The 21,364-nt window shown below is 36.3% G+C and overlaps 3 protein-coding genes across 3 annotated transcripts; all 3 read left to right on the top strand.

Moving 5' to 3' along the window:
* The first annotated feature begins 6,387 nt into the window (after window positions 1-6,387).
* Window positions 6,388-9,418, top strand: gdf10b (growth differentiation factor 10b). Its single transcript, XM_027159031.2, has 3 exons — window positions 6,388-6,726; window positions 7,316-8,202; window positions 8,507-9,418. Exons 1-3 carry the CDS (start codon window positions 6,507-6,509, stop codon window positions 8,696-8,698), a joined length of 1,299 nt encoding a protein of 432 aa, XP_027014832.2. The 5' UTR covers window positions 6,388-6,506; the 3' UTR covers window positions 8,699-9,418.
* Window positions 9,419-10,683: 1,265 nt separating this feature from the next.
* On the top strand, window positions 10,684-13,875 carry gdf2 (growth differentiation factor 2). The gene is made up of 2 exons (XM_027159032.2): window positions 10,684-11,160; window positions 11,504-13,875. Exons 1-2 carry the CDS (start codon window positions 10,848-10,850, stop codon window positions 12,376-12,378), a joined length of 1,188 nt encoding a protein of 395 aa, XP_027014833.1. The 5' UTR covers window positions 10,684-10,847; the 3' UTR covers window positions 12,379-13,875.
* Window positions 13,876-17,252: 3,377 nt separating this feature from the next.
* rbp3 (retinol binding protein 3) lies at window positions 17,253-19,676 on the top strand. Its single transcript, XM_027159030.2, has 4 exons — window positions 17,253-18,440; window positions 18,604-18,794; window positions 19,075-19,217; window positions 19,351-19,676. Exons 1-4 carry the CDS (start codon window positions 17,253-17,255, stop codon window positions 19,674-19,676), a joined length of 1,848 nt encoding a protein of 615 aa, XP_027014831.2.
* The last annotated feature ends 1,688 nt before the right edge of the window (window positions 19,677-21,364 follow it).

Raw genomic sequence — 21,364 nt, 5'->3', positions numbered from 1 at the left:
AAATATATATATTTATATGTATATATACCTGACATACTTTAGAATCTTTCATCTCAGACTCTTGAATCTTTTACACAGACCACAAGACTTATTAAAAATAAATAAATTGAGCAAGTTGGAGGATGGATCATATATATATATATATATATATATATATATATATATATATATATATATATATATATATATATATATATATCTTTAATTAATTAATTAATTAATTAATTTTGTCTTGCTAGCTTCAAGAAATGGGCAAATAACCTGATGGGAAAATTTTAAAAGATATAAATAGAACTTATTTGTATTGCAAGAGTTCCACAACAACTTAAAACAGTTGAAATGCATGACATACTGTATTGTTCATTAATATATTAAAACCTGAGAGGGATATAATAATTTGGGATTACTGGGATACTTAGATAATTGGAAATCCACTTCTCAATTGGCAGCATATTATTTTGTATTTTTGTATATATATATATATGTGTGTGTGTGTGTAGTAGTAGTAGTAGTAGTAGTAGTAGTAGTAGTAGTAGTAGTAGTAGTAGTAGTAGTAGTAATATTTTAGGAATTAGGAGCAAAGAAGTCATGGATATTTCAAGTTAAAATCCACATCTGTAATTTTTTTTTCAACTGCCTTAAAAAAAAAAAAAAAAAAAAAAAAGGCAGCACAAAGACAAATGGCCATCTGCAATGCATACATCATGCTCATGTCAACAGAACGGCTTCCTGATGGTATTCAAGCTTTACTTTTGTTGTTCATCTTTGTCGTTAATGCCTAAAACTGATAATGACAGAAAAATTGCAATGAATTATAACTTTAGTTTCTCTGAGTGAAAACATGGAAACGTGGTCTTAAACATGTCTTAAACTGGATGATAATTGTGGTTGTGTTGTGTGGATTTGATCAACATCTCTCTGAAGAAATGGTGTGCCACAAGGCTGGTGAGAGCACATCACTGCTTTTGTGCCAAATGTCTAAATCCTGATGATGGATGATCCACTTTTCATCCCTATAGCTGATAGCATGCAGAGCTAGGTCAAAGCTATTCATTGCAGACAGACTAGAAATATATAGTGGAACCAGGCCCCTGCAAAAAAAAGTGTTTAATCGCAAACTAAACCTGACACTAATAGTTTTGTTTTGTTTTATTTTTTCATAGATCATTGCTTGCCTTGGCACCATGAAATACATTTTACAGAGTCTCTTTAGCTATTTTAGCGGCATGTTTTCTACTCTAGTCTGTTTACCACCCCCATGATATAGCTGGCTGTTGTAATCCACCAGATATTTCTGCAACACTTTCTCATACAGATCCTGACAAGGACCGGTCAGACAGCATGAGGTGAGGTACAAACCCTGATGAAAATTTTGTGAGTGACATACAGAGATTTTGGCAAAGGAAAAGTAGTTTCATGGTCAGAGGTTTCATGGCCCTTAGATGTTCATGACAAAATCAACCAAAATGGCCATTTAGTCAGAGCCAGCAAAAAGCAACCCGAATTGCAAAGGAAGTTGGTGAGAAGCCAAAATCCACATGGTTTTTTGTTCAGATAAATGCCCTGGGCAAGCGTTTTAGACGTTTTGGAAGTAAGTCTTTATCCATGTGCTAAAAATGAATAATATAATAATTTGACTTGTGATCAAAACTCCTCCTTGGACAGGTAAAACAAGCAGATTGTGAGAGCACCAGATGATTTGTTTTTTTTAAATATAATCAGTATGCTTCAAGCACCAGAATAAAGATGCCAAAATTTAGAGCACCAAAAGCTTTTGTTTCACTTTGTTGAAAGTTTTGTAACTGTTGAACTGCTTTTTCTTCCACATTCTGACCACTTTTTTTGATTCTTGGTCCCTTCAGTGTCTACTCTATCAGTGCTGACAACAGAATTATGAGGTTTACACTTCTCACGAGTACAGTAAAAGATCTACAGTATATCAGACAAATGAGATTATATGTAATGTTGTGCAAGTGCTTCAGCTGTGAAACCTGAGGAATCATGTTATAAAAAGAAAGTTATGCATGTAGCCATGGTTCTATAATTGAGTGTAAGACTGCCAGGGAGGTTTCCTTTGGAACTACTGTAGTATTTCCATTGGACTTGTGGCTGGTAAGAGATTCATCTGCCAAGTTGCACAGACTGCTTAGCATCAAGTCTAAGACCTACTGTGGGATGGTAGTTTCCTGAAGAAGGGATAAATACAATAAATACACAAACTGTCAAGCTGTCCTTCTTGTGAATCAAAGCTGACAAATGGACTTTTAGCATAAACACAGAAAGAATCTTGTAGCCAATTTCTATCAAAAGCTTCAAAACTTTTTCACATTGCAAAATAAGGGGACAATGATCCATTTCATGTCACAGTGGAAATCATTCCACTTGTTTGCATTCAACCAGTACATAGATGGGGAATACCCTCACACAAGCATGCATCTGACTCCCTTTGAAAATGCCAATATGCTGTGGTCTCTCCCAAGGCCTCATGTGTGGTCATCTGGTCCATAGGACAGTGGGTCCAATCTGCACAGTAGAATGCATCAGGGCTTAATGGCAGTGTCAGGCAACAACCCAGAAGGATGTTGGTAAGTTTTCTCAGTTTTACTACTGGGGTTCTGCTGCCAAAATCCTCGCCAGAATGTCTGCATAAGGTGTGTGGCCACTCGCAATTTTCTGGCGGCATACTGCATAATTGACACAGCTCTCTCTTCCATTTTAAAAGCTCATTTGCAAGTGAGTCAAACTCCTACTGCACAGTCTCCTTCCAGACCTTCATCTTTCTATATGTGAGTGCTACTGGCTCATCACCTGCCCTATGCAGACAGCAGACAGTTACCATGAAAGGGGACTACTTACAGACCCTGGCATTCCAGGGGTTCTAAGGCAACTTGCAAACACTTTATGTAAAAGCTAAGCCAAAGAAAAGATTCTATACCAATACTGTCAGTAAAGAAGGAGCCATCCATACCTGTTCATACAAGGTATTAGTGGAACTTGTGTAAGAATATGTACACTTAAATAGTGTATTGTGGAATAACCCAGTTATATGCTTGGGGGGATGTACTATGTAGTGAATTAAACAACTGTTGTTTTAGTCTGAGGGTGTGCCTTGTCTTACCACCAGTCTGTAGCTTGTTCACCCCACTGCAGTGCTGTACTCTTGCGTTACCTTTTGATCTTTTCAAATGTCTTTAATAATGGACCACCCTCAAGCTTGCACAAAGTATGTCTCAAGATTAAAGAATGTGATTACAAGTATCAGCAACTATTAGTATGTCTGAGACTTTCAGAACTTTGTATATTTGCTTTGTGCTGTTGCATTGCTACTCTTCAAGTCAGTATTCCAAAAAAGCGAATGAACTCGTTGTTCCTTTTTATGGGGCTGATCAGCTAAGCCCTCTGGCCATTTCTCTTACTGCCATTGCATCACTTTGAAGGAACTTGGGCTCTGCAATCATGTCTGCTAATGTAATACAGCATCAGAGGAAGGTAATGAATAGCCAGCAAGACTCCATAGCCTTTAAGTCATACTTCATGCAACACTTTCAGCATTAGGTTCTAGCTTGTGCAAAGCTTGAAATTTCTTCTGTACCAAATAATTTGATCACTGATCATGCCCATCACTTATCAATCCCCATTGAGGCCTGGCAAATCAAATGGTTCACTGTCCTGCCTTGAGTTGCAGTTGTAAATCTTATATTAATGCTTTCTGTCAGTGAATATATATAAACTATATTATTATTATTATTATTATTATTATTATTATTATTATTATTATTATTATTATTATTATTATTGTTGTTGTTGTTGTTGTAAATTTGCAATTTAGAATTCATTTATTCTTCAACTGTTCAAAAAAACTGTCCATGATCTTCCCAGCTATAATGAATGATTCTTGGTTGATGAAAAACCAGTAGCTTCCCCCCCCCCCCAAAAAAAAACAAACAAAAAAAAAAACTTGTTCTCTTAAAGTGTGCCAAAAAATCTGGAGTAGACCATACAGTGTAGATCTGCTTGTATCAAAATGTATTCAGAATACTCACTAGCTTAAAAGACATTTCTTTACAGCATTTTTCAATTGCCTGCAAACTGCTATTGTTCAAAGTCATTCATCCAAGTCATCCATTAACTGAAAGACACTGCCAAAATTATAAACACTATTCACATGGTGAATAGTAGGTCAAATCTTTGTGATTAACTCTTCAAAAAAGTCATCATGCAATGCATAATCTTGGAACTGACTTCAATTGGCACACATATATACAGAAAATGATCCCTAACTGAACAATTCTGTGGTGACAATGACAAGGAAAAGCTTGCTGAGACAACATGAGAAAGGAAGCTCTAGAAATAAGACCCAAAAGAGTGATTCTATGTGTTTGGCTCATCACTTGACCATCCATACAGCAGCCAATGGGGAATGCTTACTGACCCTGGAATTCCAGAGGCTCAAAGGCAACTCTGCACACACTTTGTGTAAAATTCGAAACCAAAAGGTAAGATGCTATACCTGTACTGCAATTTCTGGAGCACGCTCCCAAGAATTTCACTCACCAAGGCACATGTGCTGTGGTGATGTGACAATAAAAGTGACTTGACTTGACTTGAGTTACTGCCAGTATGGGGAGGAACCACCTCTGCTTATCCCTCCAGCCTACAGTCAATCCTAAATCCTAAAATTAAGCAGGAACCTATTTCGACTTGTAATTTTGAATTAAGCAGCCATGGAGGATCATAGAAGAAGAACAACAATTTATCTGTTGCATATTTGTTACATTACTGTTACAATGTCCCACTTTTTAGTAAGATGCGGTCAGATCACACAGTCAGTCATGATATAGCAACATTAAAACTGACAGGGTTAAGGGCATTGCTTAAAGGCCCACCAGTGGTAACTGGTGTTCGGTCTCAACCCCCTAACCTTCTTATCTGCAACCGAGAATTTTGACTACCAAGCCACCACTGCTACACTTGAGCCACCACTTCCCCAATGTGACCAAAATGTTGCATGAGTTTTTAATAAGATATTAGCATTGATTTTATATTTAATGCAATTTTATATTGGGAGCCAATGTACTAGACTATATAATAAAAATTCTCTGGTTTTAATTAAGAAATTTTATACACATATACCTGTATGAGTTTCAGTTTGCTTGCTTGCATATTGTATCTGCATTGTATTTTTCAGCTTCTTGGTGTGTTTTTTGTTGTTGTTGTTCGTTTGTTTATAAGAAAAATGCAATTATATTAATATTTAATGTAGATTTAATGTAGAGAGTCTGGCGTCAATAATCACACCGAGGACCCTTAAGAGTTCCTCTATAATCAGAAAGCTTACATCAAACTCCCTGTGGCACTAATAAAAGCACTTGCTGGAATCCAGTAACAGGAAGTCACACAGCACTCAGAGTCTAATGGCCTTTACACATTCCTCATATTAAATTTATTAAGCTTGTGTCTGAAACATACAGCTGTATGTCATCAGCATAACAGTGAAAGCTAATAAGGTTTTGCACCCCAAGATGGCAGTCAATCCTAGAGAGAGTCAGTCCACAAGAACAGTGACCCTAGAACACAGGTGTGTTCTTTTTAGCAACAACAATGTGGAGGACAGTGAACAAGCACAACAAAAAGAAACTGGATTGATCCTATAATATTTAATTACACTGTTTCTAACCATCTTAATTAACAGTCAGACCACTACTGAAAAATTGGGACCCAATTTCAGGCAGTTCTTTGAGTCAACTATTTTCTTCAAGCCATTCAAATGGAGACTGGTGTGCAGTTGTATAAGAAATGTGGAAGTTTTAAAGCTTATTATTTACATTTACAGCTTTTGGCAAATGCCCTTATGCAGAGCAAATTACATTATCTCATTTTTATATAACTGAGCATTAAGGGCATTGGTCAGGAGCCCAACAGTGGCAGCTTGGTGGACCTGGGATTGCCCGATACATTAACCACTAGGCTATTGAAATATGAAATATGATTCAATGAAGCATGATGATGCTTTACACTTACTGTGGAAGGCCTGATGCCGTGGAGCTGGAAAACAGTATAGAGCCACAATTTGGAATTAAGTGGCACAGAGCAATTACATTAACACAAAAATGGACAGTAAAACATAGAGAGAGAGAGAGAGAGAGAGAGAGAGAGAGAGAGAGAGAGAGAGAGAGAGAGAGAGAGACTATTTTTAAATAATATTATAGATATTACTTATTAAATAATAAATAATAATATTATAAATATTATTTAGTGATACGAACCAAATAAAAAGCTGTACAGTACGTGACAAGTAAAAATCTGTTCTAATGAGAATAGTGTTGTGTTTTATTTGCTACGCCTCCTTGGTTTCGCGCATGGCGAGGAAACAAGTGCACGAGGCACTTCATGCACTTCAGTGCTGTGCGCGAGCCCGTACGTACGTCCCGTCCCTCCTGGACAGCAGCAGAAACAGCAGCACGCGACTGAACCGCTTATTGCTGAAACTCTCGGAGTAACCGTGCATGCATGAATTAAACATGCCACTTATTTTGGTTTATGCGCTAAATATTGTTATACTGTTTGACTTGGTGGAAGTAAAGCAGACTGACTCGTTTACACGGGATGCGGATGCACCGAGGGACATGCTGTCTATGCATATGTTTAAACTGCATGAAAAATTTAACAAGGACCGGCAAACACACCGGACCAACAATACGGTTAGGAGCTTCCAGGCACTCCCAGGTAAAAAACATAATAATAATAATAATAATAATAATAATAATAATAATAATAATAATAATAATAATAATAATAAATATGTGTGCATTGTCAGATTTTAAAGGAATTCTTCAAATCATCATTATCATCATCGTCATCATTATTGTTGTTGTTTTTGCTGTTGCTGGAACACTAGCTTTTAAATCTGAATAATATCTCATATTTTTACATCTATTAGATGAAAAGTGATGGATGTAAACCATCTGCAAACCTTGTTATTTATGCCGTATTTTCCCAATGCTATAAAACAGGATATATGATTGCTTGTTTTTGTTTTTCCATACTTCTATCTGAGCTGCATTCTATACTTGTAAGCTTACTTGGCTGTTGCCTTGATGTTTATCCAGTTAGCATTCATTCCACAGCAAAGTGAAAGTATCTTGATTATACAGTAGGCTTATAAACTTTCAAATCTCTGTCAAAATCTAAATGCTATATTTGCTTATCAATTTGCTTATCTTCAATTTTATGGTAATGTTTGAAATATGCTTTCTTCTTCTTCTTCTTCTTCTTCTTCTTCTTCTTCTTCTTCTTCTTCTTCTTCTTCTTCCAGTGTCCACCCACAACAAGATCCTCTTTCATTTCAATCTGACCTCCGTGTCTGAGTCAGAGGTGGTCTTATCTGCAAGTCTTCACTTCCTCAGGCCACATGGTCGATTACGGCCCTTGAACTGCCGCCGTACCAGAGGGCCCTTGTGTCACAGCCAACACCTGCAGCCTACCACAGCATTAAAGCTGATCCTTCGAGGGATGTCACAAAACACAACTTTTCCACCACATTTGGGTAACATTACATTGTCATTTGTCAAGAAAGGATCCTGGCAGATGGCTGATGTGTCCTCAATTGTCCAGTTGGCTCGTGCTCGTAATGACCTCATAATTTCAGTGGAGTTTAATTTTGGAGAGAGGCACCCATGGCAGCAGGATCACCTCACATCTAAAGCTTTGCCTTACATTCTCATTTTTGCTAATGACCTGTCCATAAACGAACCAAACAGCATCGCTCTGAGCTTACAGAGGTATAGCCCTGTAGGAGAAGACAAAGGAAACAGACCTCCCTTAGTCACACCAAGCTCCAGGATCAGAAGAGCAGCAGAAGATTTACAGAATTTCCTTCCCAATGTCCAGAACAATGATCAAAAAAACAAGGAACTGTGGTACAACACTTACTTTGCATTAAAGCCCAAATCTTTGTCTAAGGGTCAAGGTGGTAGACACGGTCCTGAAGTCAGCAATGTAGGAAGTAGGACTCAGGAGCTGAGCTTCGATAAAAGGACCATGAAAAAGGCTCGACGTAAGCAATGGAGTGAGCCTCGAGTATGTGCGAGACGTTACCTGAGAGTGGATTTTGCAGATATTGGCTGGAGTGAGTGGATTCTAGCCCCGAAAGCATTTGATGCCTATTACTGTGCAGGAACTTGTGGATTTCACATGCCCAAGGTTAGATCATTAATAATAAATAATTAGTAGTCAATATTTTGTTTTGAAATTTACAAGTATTAATAGATAATAACTTGTCGAATTTATTTGTTACTCAAAAATAGTTATAATGATATTTCCATAAATATTTATTTATGTTTGCACTTCTTGTTCAGAAATTTCATGATAGCAAATTGCATGATAGCATCATACATAAATAAATATTTATGGAAATATCATTATAACTATTTTTGAGTAACAAATAAATTTTATATGGAATACTGAACAAATCTCTGACTCAAGGTTCTCTTCTTATCATCTCTAGGTGGTTCATCCCTCTAATCATGCCACCATTCAAAGCATTGTGAGGGCAGTGGGGATTGTTCCCGGAGTTCCTGAGCCTTGCTGCGTTCCTGAGAAGATGAGCAAACTGGCTGTGCTGTTTCTAGACACCGGGAGGAACATGGTGCTGAAACTCTACCCAAACATGTCCGTGGAGACCTGTGCTTGTCGGTAAACATGATCACCATCTGGCATTCGTTTTTGGTGAAGAGACTATGGACAAGACTTTGCAAGATTCCTCAAGGCTTTGGGAAGACAAGATATGTATTAGCTTATCAGTTGTAACAATTTCAGACATACAATTCAATGACAGTCTACATCTAACTAAAGTCTGAAGCAACTACTAGAACAATGCTGTTGAATTTTACAGACTTGGTTTTTTTTTTACTGGTTTTGTGTACAGTCACTTAGTGCAATACGACATCAAATATACAGAACAATATTCCTTAATGTCACAGTAGAATTCTTTATAATTTAATAACAGGCAGCATTTTAGCACATTGAAACCGTTAGGCCTTTAGTTAATTTTATACATTTGCCATACAAATAAAGTGTCAGTATACTGTAACTCTCTAATCCTAACATTTTTATAGAGAAAAGAATTGGAACAGGTATAAAACAAAAATGTTATTAATGAAACATTTTATTTGGTTTAAAACATAGCTGGAAACCCACTTTAATCTCTGTGAGATCTGCTTTGTAACAATTAATGCTTTCAGACAAGAGAAGCCTTGTATGTTGGATGGGAGAAATACTGTACTGCTGCCATCTAGTGCCTTTTCATTCAGAATTCAATACAAATTACAAACAAATCATTTTTGTTCATTTTCATACAAGGGTCATGCATACTGTAGATTTTGCTTTGTCTCACACACATATATAGATATGAATATTATATTACTTGATTAACTAATAAATTAATTTACTACTTAATAAATATCTATATGGTAAGATTCTGTTTGTGTACATGCGTGTGCATGTGTTTGTGTGTGTGTTAACAGTAGGTTAACAAAAAGTTAAGAGTAACTAATAAACAGAGTGTGGAGGTGTAAAACATGACAAAAACTACAAATCAACAATACAACAATACATTTCGAGAAGAAATTAAAGACATTATAACCATCCTATTAACAATGATGAAGGTTATTTAGATGTAAGTATGAGTTATGAGTAAATCCCAATACAGAGTAAAGAAGATAAACTACAGAATTCGTAATCCAAAACAGTGTGTGAGAAAGTACAGCACTCAGGAGTATACAGACAGTAGTTTAGTTGAATTTTTTATCATCTGATGAACAAACAGTGTTTCCTGAGGTGTGTGTTTGTGTTGTGTGTTTTGAAATCCCAATCCACACAGACTCAGACCAAGAGAAAGCAGTAGACAGATGAATGAGCTCAGTAGACACAGTGTCACACATGAACCTCAAATGTCACCTATATTAACAAATTAATAAATTAACTTTTTTTTTTTTTTTTGTGGGTTTTAGTCCTGACACATGCCTCTATTCTTCAGAGGGAAAAAGCTGAAAGCTGATATATGTACGTACTCCAGGTTGGAGGGGTTGCAATACATTTATTCAAATAAATGTTTTTAATTTAAAATACATTTACTCAGTAAAATTAGGATGTTCTACAAATATGTACAATGTTTATCATATACGTTTCTAATTTGTAAAAGCTTATAACCTTTCCTTATATTCACTTGGAAATTCCTTTAAACAGAGACCCCATGTTTACAATCTAATTATGTGATTGAGAGACAAACCATAAATTGGTATGACAGTACACAGGCCAATGTCCTTAATCACACTAACCCAGCAACGGTCCTAAACCATGAAAGCATGAAGGATATGATGGTTTTGTATCAAATAATGTATTCACACCACTTCCTAATATTACCATTCGAGGAAATGTAAAAATATTTTGTCGTATATGAAGTTTGAAGAACTTTAAAATACCACAGAATCGAACATACAGGGGGAAGAAACCAAACTCCCAAATCCTACGCTGACCCTGGAGGGGATCAACATTCTTGTGTATCCTTGCATCTCAAGAATCTCACTCATTAGCCCCCTAATGTTGGTCAAAATGTTTACAAAAACGTCATTAACCACAAGCCCTCAAATGATAACAAACTTTAAAACACAACATCAGTTTTCCAGATAAGAACGGCCAAGCTGCTCTTTCGGTCATCAAAAGCATGCGCTGTTTAATGTACGAGTATGAGATTGAACTCACAACTGAGGGCTTTTGTACCAGGAATCCCAATTTCAACATTTCTTCTTCAAAAGAAAGCCAGATGTAAAACCTAGCGCTAAAGAACAATGCAGGGATTTCAATATTTATTGTTTCACATTTGCCTAAGCTTGGTTTGGCTTTCTGAGGGAAAATCAATAATTCAAGTCACTCAGCAAGAAGACGAGAGCCTGGAGGATGACCTAGAGGAGCAAGACATCTTGGAAGACTTTTCTGAGCCTATGAAAGAAGATTTTCTAAAGATGCTTAACTTGTCTGTGGTTCCAAATGAACAGAGGAACGTTCAGCCTCCTCCGTTTATGATGGAGCTTTACAACAAATATGCTTCAGATATGTCCTCTGTCCCACGTTCTGATGTTATTCGGAGCTTTGTCTTACAGGGTAAGAGCCATTAAGTTACGTCTTGCCATAGTGCAATTAAGTAAGATACTTTGAGATCAATCTCTCAAGTCAATCTCTGTGCTTTGGCATGTTATTTAAGTAATACATTTTTAGAGTGTACCTCATATGTTTTGTTTAGTTTTTTTTTGTTTTGTTTTTTTAATCACTTGACTTGGATCATGATGAGACTTATTCTGAGCTCATAGTTTCAGTAATAAGATATGAGAACATAGACATTGAAAACCAAGCATGGAAGTTGATGTCAGTCATTAGATAGAATTCTGCCTAGTTAAAAATTTCTAACATCTCTATTTGCTAGTAAAACTGAAAATTTCTTTTGCAGAGGTGACCCATTCAGTGGTCAGGGAGAATAAATCTTCACACAGGCTACTATTCAACGTTTCAATCCCTAGCTCTGAAGAAGTCACAGTAGTCCAGCTCCGACTCTTCGTGCTGTGGCATAGAAGTCAATCAACCTGCGATGATACTTCCATTACCATTTTTAATGTAGTACGCATGAAAAACCAAGAAATATTACACCTTCTGGACAGGAAGGACATCAGTGACACAGCGCACACATGGAAAGCTTTTGATGTAACAAGTGCACTCCAGAGTTGGCTTCAGTCAAAGTGTGGAGCAGGTGAATTAGTGGTTGAGGTGCAAAGTCAGGGCTGTAAGTCATACCAAGGTGGAGGCTACAAGATCAGCCTGAATTTGGAGGACAGCACCTCACCTGTTTTAATTGTCTTTTCAAATGACCTTGAGAACAGGATGAGAAAAGCCAAAACTGAGGTACAAGAGATGATGGCTCATGAAGATGAAAAGTTTTTATTGCGCGTCAGTCCCTTTGACAACTATACCAGTGAGGATCAGCATCGTAGAAGGAAGCGAAACGCACGTAAGAACTACTGTCGGAGAACGTCGCTGAAAGTGAATTTCAAGGATATTGGATGGGACAAGTGGATTGTTGCACCACCTGAGTATGATGCCTATGAATGTAAAGGCGTGTGCAATTTTCCTCTGACGGATGATGTAACCCCCTCTAAACATGCTATCATTCAAACATTGGTGAATCTGAGAAACCCAAAAAAAGCCAATAAGGCATGTTGTGTTCCAACAAAACTGGACCCTTTAACTGTCATGTACCAAGAGAATGGCATTATCACTGTCAGACACCTGTATGAGGAGATGAAAGTGGCAAAATGCGGATGTAGGTAGTGAGGAGAATAAGCTGCTTTATACCTTCAAAATATATATATATTTTCTGCATGTAAAAAATGTTAAACAAAAATCTATTTAAATTAAATAGATATTAAATAAATAGTATTAATTAAATAGCATTAATTAATACTATTTAATTAATAATATTTATTTAATAATTAATATTATTAATTAAATTGTATTAATTAATGCTATTTAGTTAATAATATTTATTTAATAAATAAATAAATATTATTAATTAAATAGTATTAATTAGTTAATTAATTAATTACTATGTGTTCATTTATGTATAGAAACTGCTTTATTCTGGTAATAAAATTAAACATATATTATATATATATTATATAATAATAACAAATATTAATAAAAATAAGTACTTAATGAACAGCATCATATTTATGTATTTAACCTTGGCCTCAAATGCCATTCTATTGTTTTTTTAGTGAATTTTTTGTAGTACAATTACATTTCAGAATGATTTTCATATATCATTTATCATTTATCTCAGTGAGCTCTTTGTGCTGGTTAGGGTCACTCTGGATTCTGGGATACACCCTGGAAATGAAAGGCCAGTCCACCATGCACACATATTCACACACTCATTCATACCTAGCAGCAATTTAGAGTAGACATTCCACGTTCTGGGGTGTTTTTTGGGAGGTCAGAGGAAACCCGGTGACTCTGGAGGACGTAATCCGGATTTAGGATTTAACCAGCAACCCAGTCTGAATGAAACAACACCCAGTGTGCAGCCACTATTTTCCTTTAATTTCAAGTATCCACTACTTTTCTTTTTTAAGATCGCTGAATATTCACTTTATTAATGCAAAGCCTGCTAAAATGATGTTCATTTAAAGCATGCATAAAAACATATTAGATATTATTTATACATAGTGTCACGTTTTCTGTTCCAGGGCAAGGCAACCATGTGACAGCTTCCTGATCGAGTTCTTGTAGCTTAACATGTTGCATAACTGCATAAAATGATATGATAGGACAAGTGCTTGTATTTATTTAACTTCCCACCCAGTTTTCAGCTAAAAGAGCTTGTGTCTAGAATGTGTGCTCTTTGGAAACTATTTAGGCGGTACACCTAACACTTGTATATATATGTAGATACTGGCCTCTACTGATCAATTTCAAAAACTAAGTGGTTGTGTGTACCGTCCTCAATTAATTCTGCCTCTGACTTGCATTGCATGTGTCTCATATGCTGATTGATTCTGATATATTTTCAAATATGTCTTAATAATAAAATATTTAATCAAAAATCTGTGCTTATTAAGTTTTTTCACACACTTGAACACAAAGCTCTTTATTCAATTTAACACATGCCTTATTTTAGGGGCCATGTAATGTGCATGTCGAAGTGATTTGGGGGTGTTTGGTGATGTTAAGCATCACATTAACTGTCTTTAGTTATTGTGATTTTAATATAAATATAGTACTGTAATTAAATTTGTTTTTGTTTTTGTGTATATGGAAAATTAAAAATTATGGTTCCAGGTGAAATTAAGTGTGTTTTTGTTGATGTTGTTGTTGTTGTTGTTGTTGCTCTGTTGAGCTCATGTCACATGATATTACGTTACATGTGCGTAATAAGTAAATGTTTTTACTTTATTTCATTTGTTCTTTACCATTATTAACTAAGTTATTAATAAGAAGACCTGCTAGTTGCTCTCTAGCGCCACCTATAGCTCTTGGTTTCTATTCCCAGGCATCTGTATATAGGTCAAGGCTCCAGAAAACTTAAGGTGAAACTCTTTCCATTGGCTGAGGGGAATCAGGAGACAGCTAAATTAAACACTTGGCATTAAAAGATCAGATGGGATTAAAAGTACAGTTCACCAATTGTTGTGAAAGGGGTGTTGTTAAATTGACAAAGGACTCACAGTTTCTGAATAAATCTTCTACAGTATTACAAAGAAAAAAAAGCAGCTGGGGTTGACAAATCAAAGTTATTTTATTTGATTGAGTTTAGTTTTGCTAAATACTAAATTTCTGTTGTTAGGAATAGAGTGTTACAAAGTCAAACGTTGACACTCTGTGTGTGGTGAACCATAACGTTAGAAAACTCCATTATAATATTAGAATATAATAATAATACATTTTATCTCACTTTTCCCCGAAGCATATTGTTAACCAGGTTTGGAAAATATTTTGATAGTGTAATTGTAATTGTTGGACATTTTCATGAGAGTTTTACTTATCTGTTCATACTTCCTTAATTACTTTTCTAGGACAAAATATCTGTTCTTTTTACTTTTTACATTTTAATTTAGACCTACAAATCTCAAAAGTCTCTTGTTCTATCATCCACTCAATGACTGCGTGCTACACACCATACAACTGAGTTCAGCATCAATTCAGGATCTATGGTGTAGAAAAAATGTATCAAAGATCACACCTAGACTACTGTATACTATAACTCTACAATGTAGTGAAGGCTATAGCTATACATCTGTATGTGTCTGAAGATGGATAAGTAACCAGACTGGTGTGAGAGGATGAAACTACCTGGCCCTAACCTAACTGAAATGATGTAATCATGTTAGAGTAAGGAAAACTCATAAAATGATGTGTCTACTTAAACTCTCTAACAGACACAATCTCCAGTTTAGATTGGCTTCTATGGGAAATATTGGGGAGAAAAAAAACAGGAAAAACAGTGTAGGTCTTTTGACACAAAAAAAATCACCTTCTCAAAGTTTTAGATAAGTTACTTTTCACAGGAAAATTTGACATTTTACTTAAAAATATTTACTTTGAACTACCTAAGTACATTAAACATTTCTTACTTTTATTGCAGTTAATCTGTGGCTGAATATATCCAGTAAGATTTTAACACATACTCTAGATTCTGAATAAAGTATAATTTCTCAGTAATTTGTCCACACTGTTGTTATTAGATAAATTTCAATTTAGAACTAATCGAATGAAAGACATTTGGATATTGAAGCATTTAACATAGAGATAAATCTATTACATCTTGAATTAATAGATTATATAGAGTAAAGATCACTCAAAAGATCTATATATATATATATATATGTCAGTTTTCACATACGAGGATTTTTTTTTCTAGTACAGGAGCTCCTATTTATTGAAATATAAATGTGCAAATTCAAATATAAATGAGTACTTGTAAACAATGTAAGAATAGGGTTTGTTCTGTGTATGTTAAGTGTGTGTGTGTGTGTGTGTGTGTGTGTGTGTGTGTGTGTGTGTGTGTGTGTGTGTGTGTGTGTGTGTGTGTGTGTGTGTGTGTGTGTGTGCATGTGTGTGTGTATGTGTGTGTCATATAATTAGAATATCATCAAAACGTTGATTTATTTCACTAATTCCATTCAAAAAGTGAAACTTGTATATTATATTCATTCATTACACACAGACTGATATATTTCAAATGTTTATTTCTTTTAATTTTGATGATTATAACTGACAACTAAGGAAAATCCCAAATTTAGTATCTCAGAAAATTAGAATATTACTTAAGACCAATACAAAGAAAGGATTTTTAGAAATCTGGGCCAGCTGAAAAGTATGAGCATGTACAGCACTCAATACTTAGTTGGGGCTCCTTTTGCCTGAATTACTGCAGCGTGTGTAATGCGGCATGGCATGGAGTCAATCAGTCTGTGGCTCTGCTCGGATGTTATGAGAGCCCAGGTTTCTCTAGGCCTTCAGCTATTCTGCATTGTTGGGTCTGGCATATCGCATCTTTCTCTTCACAATACCCCATAGATTTTCTATGGGGTTAAGGTCAGGCGAGTTTGCTGGCCAATTAAGAACAGGGATCCCATTGTCCTTAAAGCAGGTACTGGTAGCTTTGGCACCGTGTGCAGGTCCCAAGTCCTGTTGGAAAATGAAATCTGCATCTCCATAAAGTTGGTCAGCAGCAGGAAGCATTTGAGTGTTGTGTGACAGAAGAGTGTCAGCAAGAATCATAGGAAAAGTGTACAAGACAGTAGTGAGACCAGATGTGCTGTATGGGTTACATACTGTAGCAGTGAGGAAAAGACATAAGGCAGAATGGAGGTAGCAGAGATGAGGATGTTGAGGTTCTCTTTAGGAGTGATGAGGATGGACAGGATTAGGAACGAGCACATCAGAGGGACATATCAGGTTGGCTGCTTTGGGGACAAGGTCAGAGAGGCTAGATTGAGATGGCTTGGAAATGTATAGAGGGGGGAGTTGGTTATACTGGAAGAAGGATGTTGGAGATGGAGCTGCCAGGCAAGAGGTCAGGAGGAAGGCCAACGAGGAGATATATGGATGACATGAAATTAATTGGTGCAAGATTAGAGGATGCCGAGAGTTAGGTGGAAACCCTAACAGGATTTTCCTAACGGGAAAAGACGAAACCAGAAGAAGAAGAAGAAGAAGAAGAAGAAGAAGAAGAAGAAGAAGAAGAAGAAGAAGAAGAAGAAGAAGAAGGAGGAGGAGGAGGAGGAGGTTTTTTTTTTATTGTAAAGCACTTTGGGCAATTTTGAATCACATTCTAATGCTACTATTCATTTCTGAGGTAGCTTTTGTTGTGTTTAGTGTAATGTATGCATTACACACCATTTAAATGACATACAAGGCTACATTTTCTTTATGTTTTTTAATTGTGTGTTATATTTTCATTAATTTGCCACATTCAGCTTTAGAAGTGCTGCGTCATGTGCTAAATAATAAGCAGAGATTATTTGTTTGTTATTGTTGATGCAACTGGTATAATGAGATTAAAGGTTAGTTCAAGGAAAAGCCTCTTATGCTTGTGCTAACAAAAACCTGACTGTGAAAACAATCTCATTTAACAAACCTCTCTGCAGGAAGAAAGCTCACCAGCCTTGACACACTGTAGTCCCTGAACACAACCAGGCAACATGCCTCAAGGTTTAGTAATGTTAGCAACACTGCTAGTGTTTAGCAATTATGTCCAGTGTAATTATTCGACTGATCTTATTACAGATTTGGTTAAAGTGCTTTTGGACAACTACTGCTCTCCGGAAAAACTTTCTGGTATGGAAGAAGTAATAAGAATTGCCTCTAGCAATACAGAGATCCTCAGCATCCAAGATCCCAGTATCCTTTCCAGTGTGCTGACAGATGGGGTTAGGAATACAATCGGTGATCCAAGACTTAAGGTCACTTATGAACCAAATTTTGTTCCAGCAGCACCTCCAGGAATTCTTGACATCACACCAGAGCAACTGGCTGCTCTGGTCAAGGGCACGGTAAATGTAGAGATATTGGAAAATGACATTGCTTACCTAAAGATTCAACACATTATTGGGGAAGAGGTTGCTCAGAAGATCGGGCCGCTTCTGCTGCAGCATGTTTGGGATAAAGTTCTCCCCACCACGGCCATGATCCTGGACCTTCGTTACGCTGTTAGTGGGGAATTGTCTGGCATCCCGTACATTGTCTCATATTACACTGATGCTGAGCCTCTTATCCATATAGACTCTGTTTATTACCGTCCATCAAACAGCACTACTGAGCTCTGGTCCATGCCCACTTTACTGGGAAAAAGGTATGGAACCTCCAAGCCGTTGATGATTCTAACAAGTAAGAACACTGTTGGCATTGCAGAGGATGTTGCTTACTGCCTGAAAATCCTCAAACGAGCTACCATAATTGGAGAAAAAACAGCTGGAGGATCGGTGAAAATTGACAAAATTAAGCTTGGTAATTCTGATTTCTATGTCTCACTACCTGTGGCTAAATCCACCAATCCTATCACTGGTGAAAGCTGGGAAGTCAAAGGAGTAACGCCAGATGTAGAAACCAATGCAGAAGATGCCATTGATGCTGCAGGTGCAATCATTAAGCTTCGTGCTAAAATCCCTGCAATTGTCAAGTCTGCAGCTTCTTTAGTTACAAAAAACTATGCTTTTGAATCCATTGGAGCTATTGTAGCAGAAAAGCTAGAGGCTTTATTGACCAGTGGGGAATACAATATGATTTCCTCAAAGGATGAACTGAATGCAAAGCTCTCAGCTGATCTCTTAAGACTGTCAGGGGACAAGTGCCTTAAAATGACAGACAACAAACCTGTACTGCCTCCAATGGTAAGAAATGGTGCATTGGTATTTGTTTCATTGACACTATTTTATTTATTAATTTTTTTAATTTTCCTTTTTTCCACATATTTATCAGAAATATTTGGCATTTCAGTATGTGACTTTTTAATTTGCATAACTTATTTGCAAAACATTTCTTTTTTATCCACAGAGCCCTTCACCAGAAATATTGGTTGCACTTGTTAAAGATTTATTTCACACTGAAGTGTTTAGGAACAACATTGGTTACATGCGCTTTGACATATTTGGAGACTTTCCACAAACCGCTTCAGTTGCTCAGATCATTGTGGAGCATGTTTGGAACAAAGTAGTGGAAACAGATGCTATGATCATTGACCTCAGGTAAACCCTCATTTCTAGTTGTCTAGACATAAATTAAACCACAGATGTGGTGTAGATCCTTTCCTATTATACTATTATTTAGCATCCAGACTGCCTCCTTCAGACAAAAAAATTGCTTTTAATCCCCCCACCCCAAAAAATCCAGGGATGTACAATTCTGATTAAAGAGCAGATCACATTTGTCCCATTTATGTAACATAAAATCAAGAGATTATGAGAGGTAATGTTATATATAGACTGTTTTATATAGGCATTTATCATAACTCAAACTGTTTCAAAGGAACAACATTGGAGGGTCCACCAATCCTATTGCAGGACTTTGCTCTTACTTTTTTGATGAAGACGTGCAGATTGTGTTGGACAAACTATATGACAGATCTTCTGACACCACAAAAGTACTTGAAACAATTCCAGAGTTGACAGGTTGGGCATAACTCATATTCTACTAAATCATATTTAAACAAGTGACATGTCACATTAAATACCAGATCAAATATATTTGTGATATAACATGTAGAAACTTTGCAGTAACCGAACATACCTGCCCTGTACTCAGGTAAAAGATATGGCTCCAATAAAGGCCTGCTGATCCTGACTAGTGGAGTGACAGCTGGTGCAGCAGAGGAATTTGTTTATATCATGAAGAAGTTTGGCCGTGCCATGATTGTAGGTGAGCCAACACATGGCTCCTGCCAGCCACCAAAAACTTTCCAAATAAGCGACAATGATGTTTTTCTGGCAATTCCAGTCACCCACTCAGACACTACCCAAGGTCCGGCATGGGAGGGAGCCGGAATTGCCCCTCATGTTACAGTGTCTGCCAGTGAAGCCCTGGATGTAGCCAAAGATATACTTGAGAAGCACTCTTTAGGCCAGAAATAAGTTTCCAAAAATGGACATATTGAGACAGCCAAATATTCTGAAGACAGCTAGAAAACTCATGTCCTCCATTAAATCTTCTCTAGTCTCCTAGACCTTGCGTTCATCTCATCTTCATTAGAGATGAGTAGCATGCATTTTGAAAATGATTTGAAATAATACTTAAATGTACAATTTCATACCTGTTGAACCATACTGATATGTTTAGTACTGTTTGCTCTGTCCATGGAAATTGAAATGTTGTTTTACTCTGTATTTTCGACACGCTACTCTGATTGCTCATAAAAATTGCATTGCAACAGAAATTTATAGTCTGAGAATTCTGAATACTGAAGTATTTTGTTGTCCTGTCTTATTTTTATTTGGAGAAGCTCAACAGTAATAAAATGACAAACAACCAGGCAACAACAACAGAAAATCACATCAAAATGCCAATAACAAAGAATTAAACAATTTAGTAGTCTTTTATTGAACTTAACTCAAGGAAATTTTCAGCTAAACGTGAAAGGTCAATTCATCCAGGAGATGGCAGTACACCACTTAAGCTCTGTAGTGAGAAACAATACTTGGGGGAGAATACCATGTGATGTCAGATTTTAACACAACAGTGAAGAATTTTGTTTATTTAAGTATGTAATGGTGTATCTGCATAAGAATTCAAGTTAGAAAAGAAGAGAAATGTCTAAATGCTCAAGAATGAATCAAGGTTCAAGATTCTTTATTTGTCACATGCATAATTACATAAATGTTCCGTAGTTGTTTTTTCCCATGATATAACGAACAGAACCAGCAATGAACAAAGGTAAAAAATTATGGTGACCTAGTAAAAACCTAATCTTTAATGGAATTACAATTTAAGATGATTATACTAAGGTGCATTTTGTCACACAAAGAAAAGGCCTTATGTGTGAAATTAAGCAGCTGCTGGTGGTTATGAGTTTAGGGCCGAGGGAGCCTAAGAATAATGGAATGTTTAGAGGACATGGAATTGTGGAGGGTAAAACTAAACTGTCACCGAGGGCACCAAAGGTACATATTCTTAAAGGGCCCCCTGGTGGCGGGGTAGTTACAGATACCTTTATAGTTAGAGAGGAACTTAAAGCTAGATATCTGTTACAATAATACATTTAGGAACACCATATACTATATAAAAAACTATTCACTTGGCCTACCCAGTACATTATGATACAAATGTGAATAATGTTCATTCTTATCAAGCTTTGTATACAATACAAGTACAATTCAAGTATGCAAAGAAGAACTTACATGTTTACTATTTAATCTTGTGTATTATACAAGATTTACATTGCAAAATGAAACCTTTATGATTTACACAAGGATTAAATAATTGGTAGCAATGATGGGAAGATACATCCCATGTATGTGCAGGGAAACATCTTGAGTAATTGTTTCTAAATTAATTAAGTGTTCAAGTTTTCTTTCAGACACAGATCATTCTAAGATAAGAGATCTACTAGATTGTGCTTACAATAAGCACAATAATCATCTGAAGTGAACGTCTCACAAGAAGCGCAAAATGTTGATGGCAGCAGATATGATTTTTGCAACTTTCTGACTTCAGTACCAGGTCCTAGTGCCTTTGGAAGCAGAATGTGTTAGTATGTGTTTTAGGGACCCTCTTATATCCAGTCTACGTTATTATTTTAATATGTATCCTAATGCTAGAAATT

Source organism: Tachysurus fulvidraco, chromosome 8 (assembly GCF_022655615.1).
Source record: "Tachysurus fulvidraco isolate hzauxx_2018 chromosome 8, HZAU_PFXX_2.0, whole genome shotgun sequence".
Lineage (NCBI taxonomy): Eukaryota > Metazoa > Chordata > Actinopteri > Siluriformes > Bagridae > Tachysurus > Tachysurus fulvidraco.
Note: the sequence above shows the minus strand (reverse complement) of the source record. Positions and strands in the feature narration are given on the sequence as shown.

Coding starts and splice junctions, on each gene's coding strand:
- gdf10b (XM_027159031.2), top strand. CDS start 6,507: ATGCATGAATTAAACATGCCACTTATTTTGGTTTATGCGCTAAATATT. Junction 6,727..7,315: donor GAGCTTCCAGGCACTCCCAG/GTAAAAAACATA, acceptor TTCTTCTTCCAG/TGTCCACCCACAACAAGATC. Junction 8,203..8,506: donor GTGGATTTCACATGCCCAAG/GTTAGATCATTA, acceptor TATCATCTCTAG/GTGGTTCATCCCTCTAATCA.
- gdf2 (XM_027159032.2), top strand. CDS start 10,848: ATGCAGGGATTTCAATATTTATTGTTTCACATTTGCCTAAGCTTGGTT. Junction 11,161..11,503: donor TCGGAGCTTTGTCTTACAGG/GTAAGAGCCATT, acceptor TTTCTTTTGCAG/AGGTGACCCATTCAGTGGTC.
- rbp3 (XM_027159030.2), top strand. CDS start 17,253: ATGCCTCAAGGTTTAGTAATGTTAGCAACACTGCTAGTGTTTAGCAAT. Junction 18,441..18,603: donor AACCTGTACTGCCTCCAATG/GTAAGAAATGGT, acceptor TTTTATCCACAG/AGCCCTTCACCAGAAATATT. Junction 19,218..19,350: donor AACAATTCCAGAGTTGACAG/GTTGGGCATAAC, acceptor CCCTGTACTCAG/GTAAAAGATATGGCTCCAAT.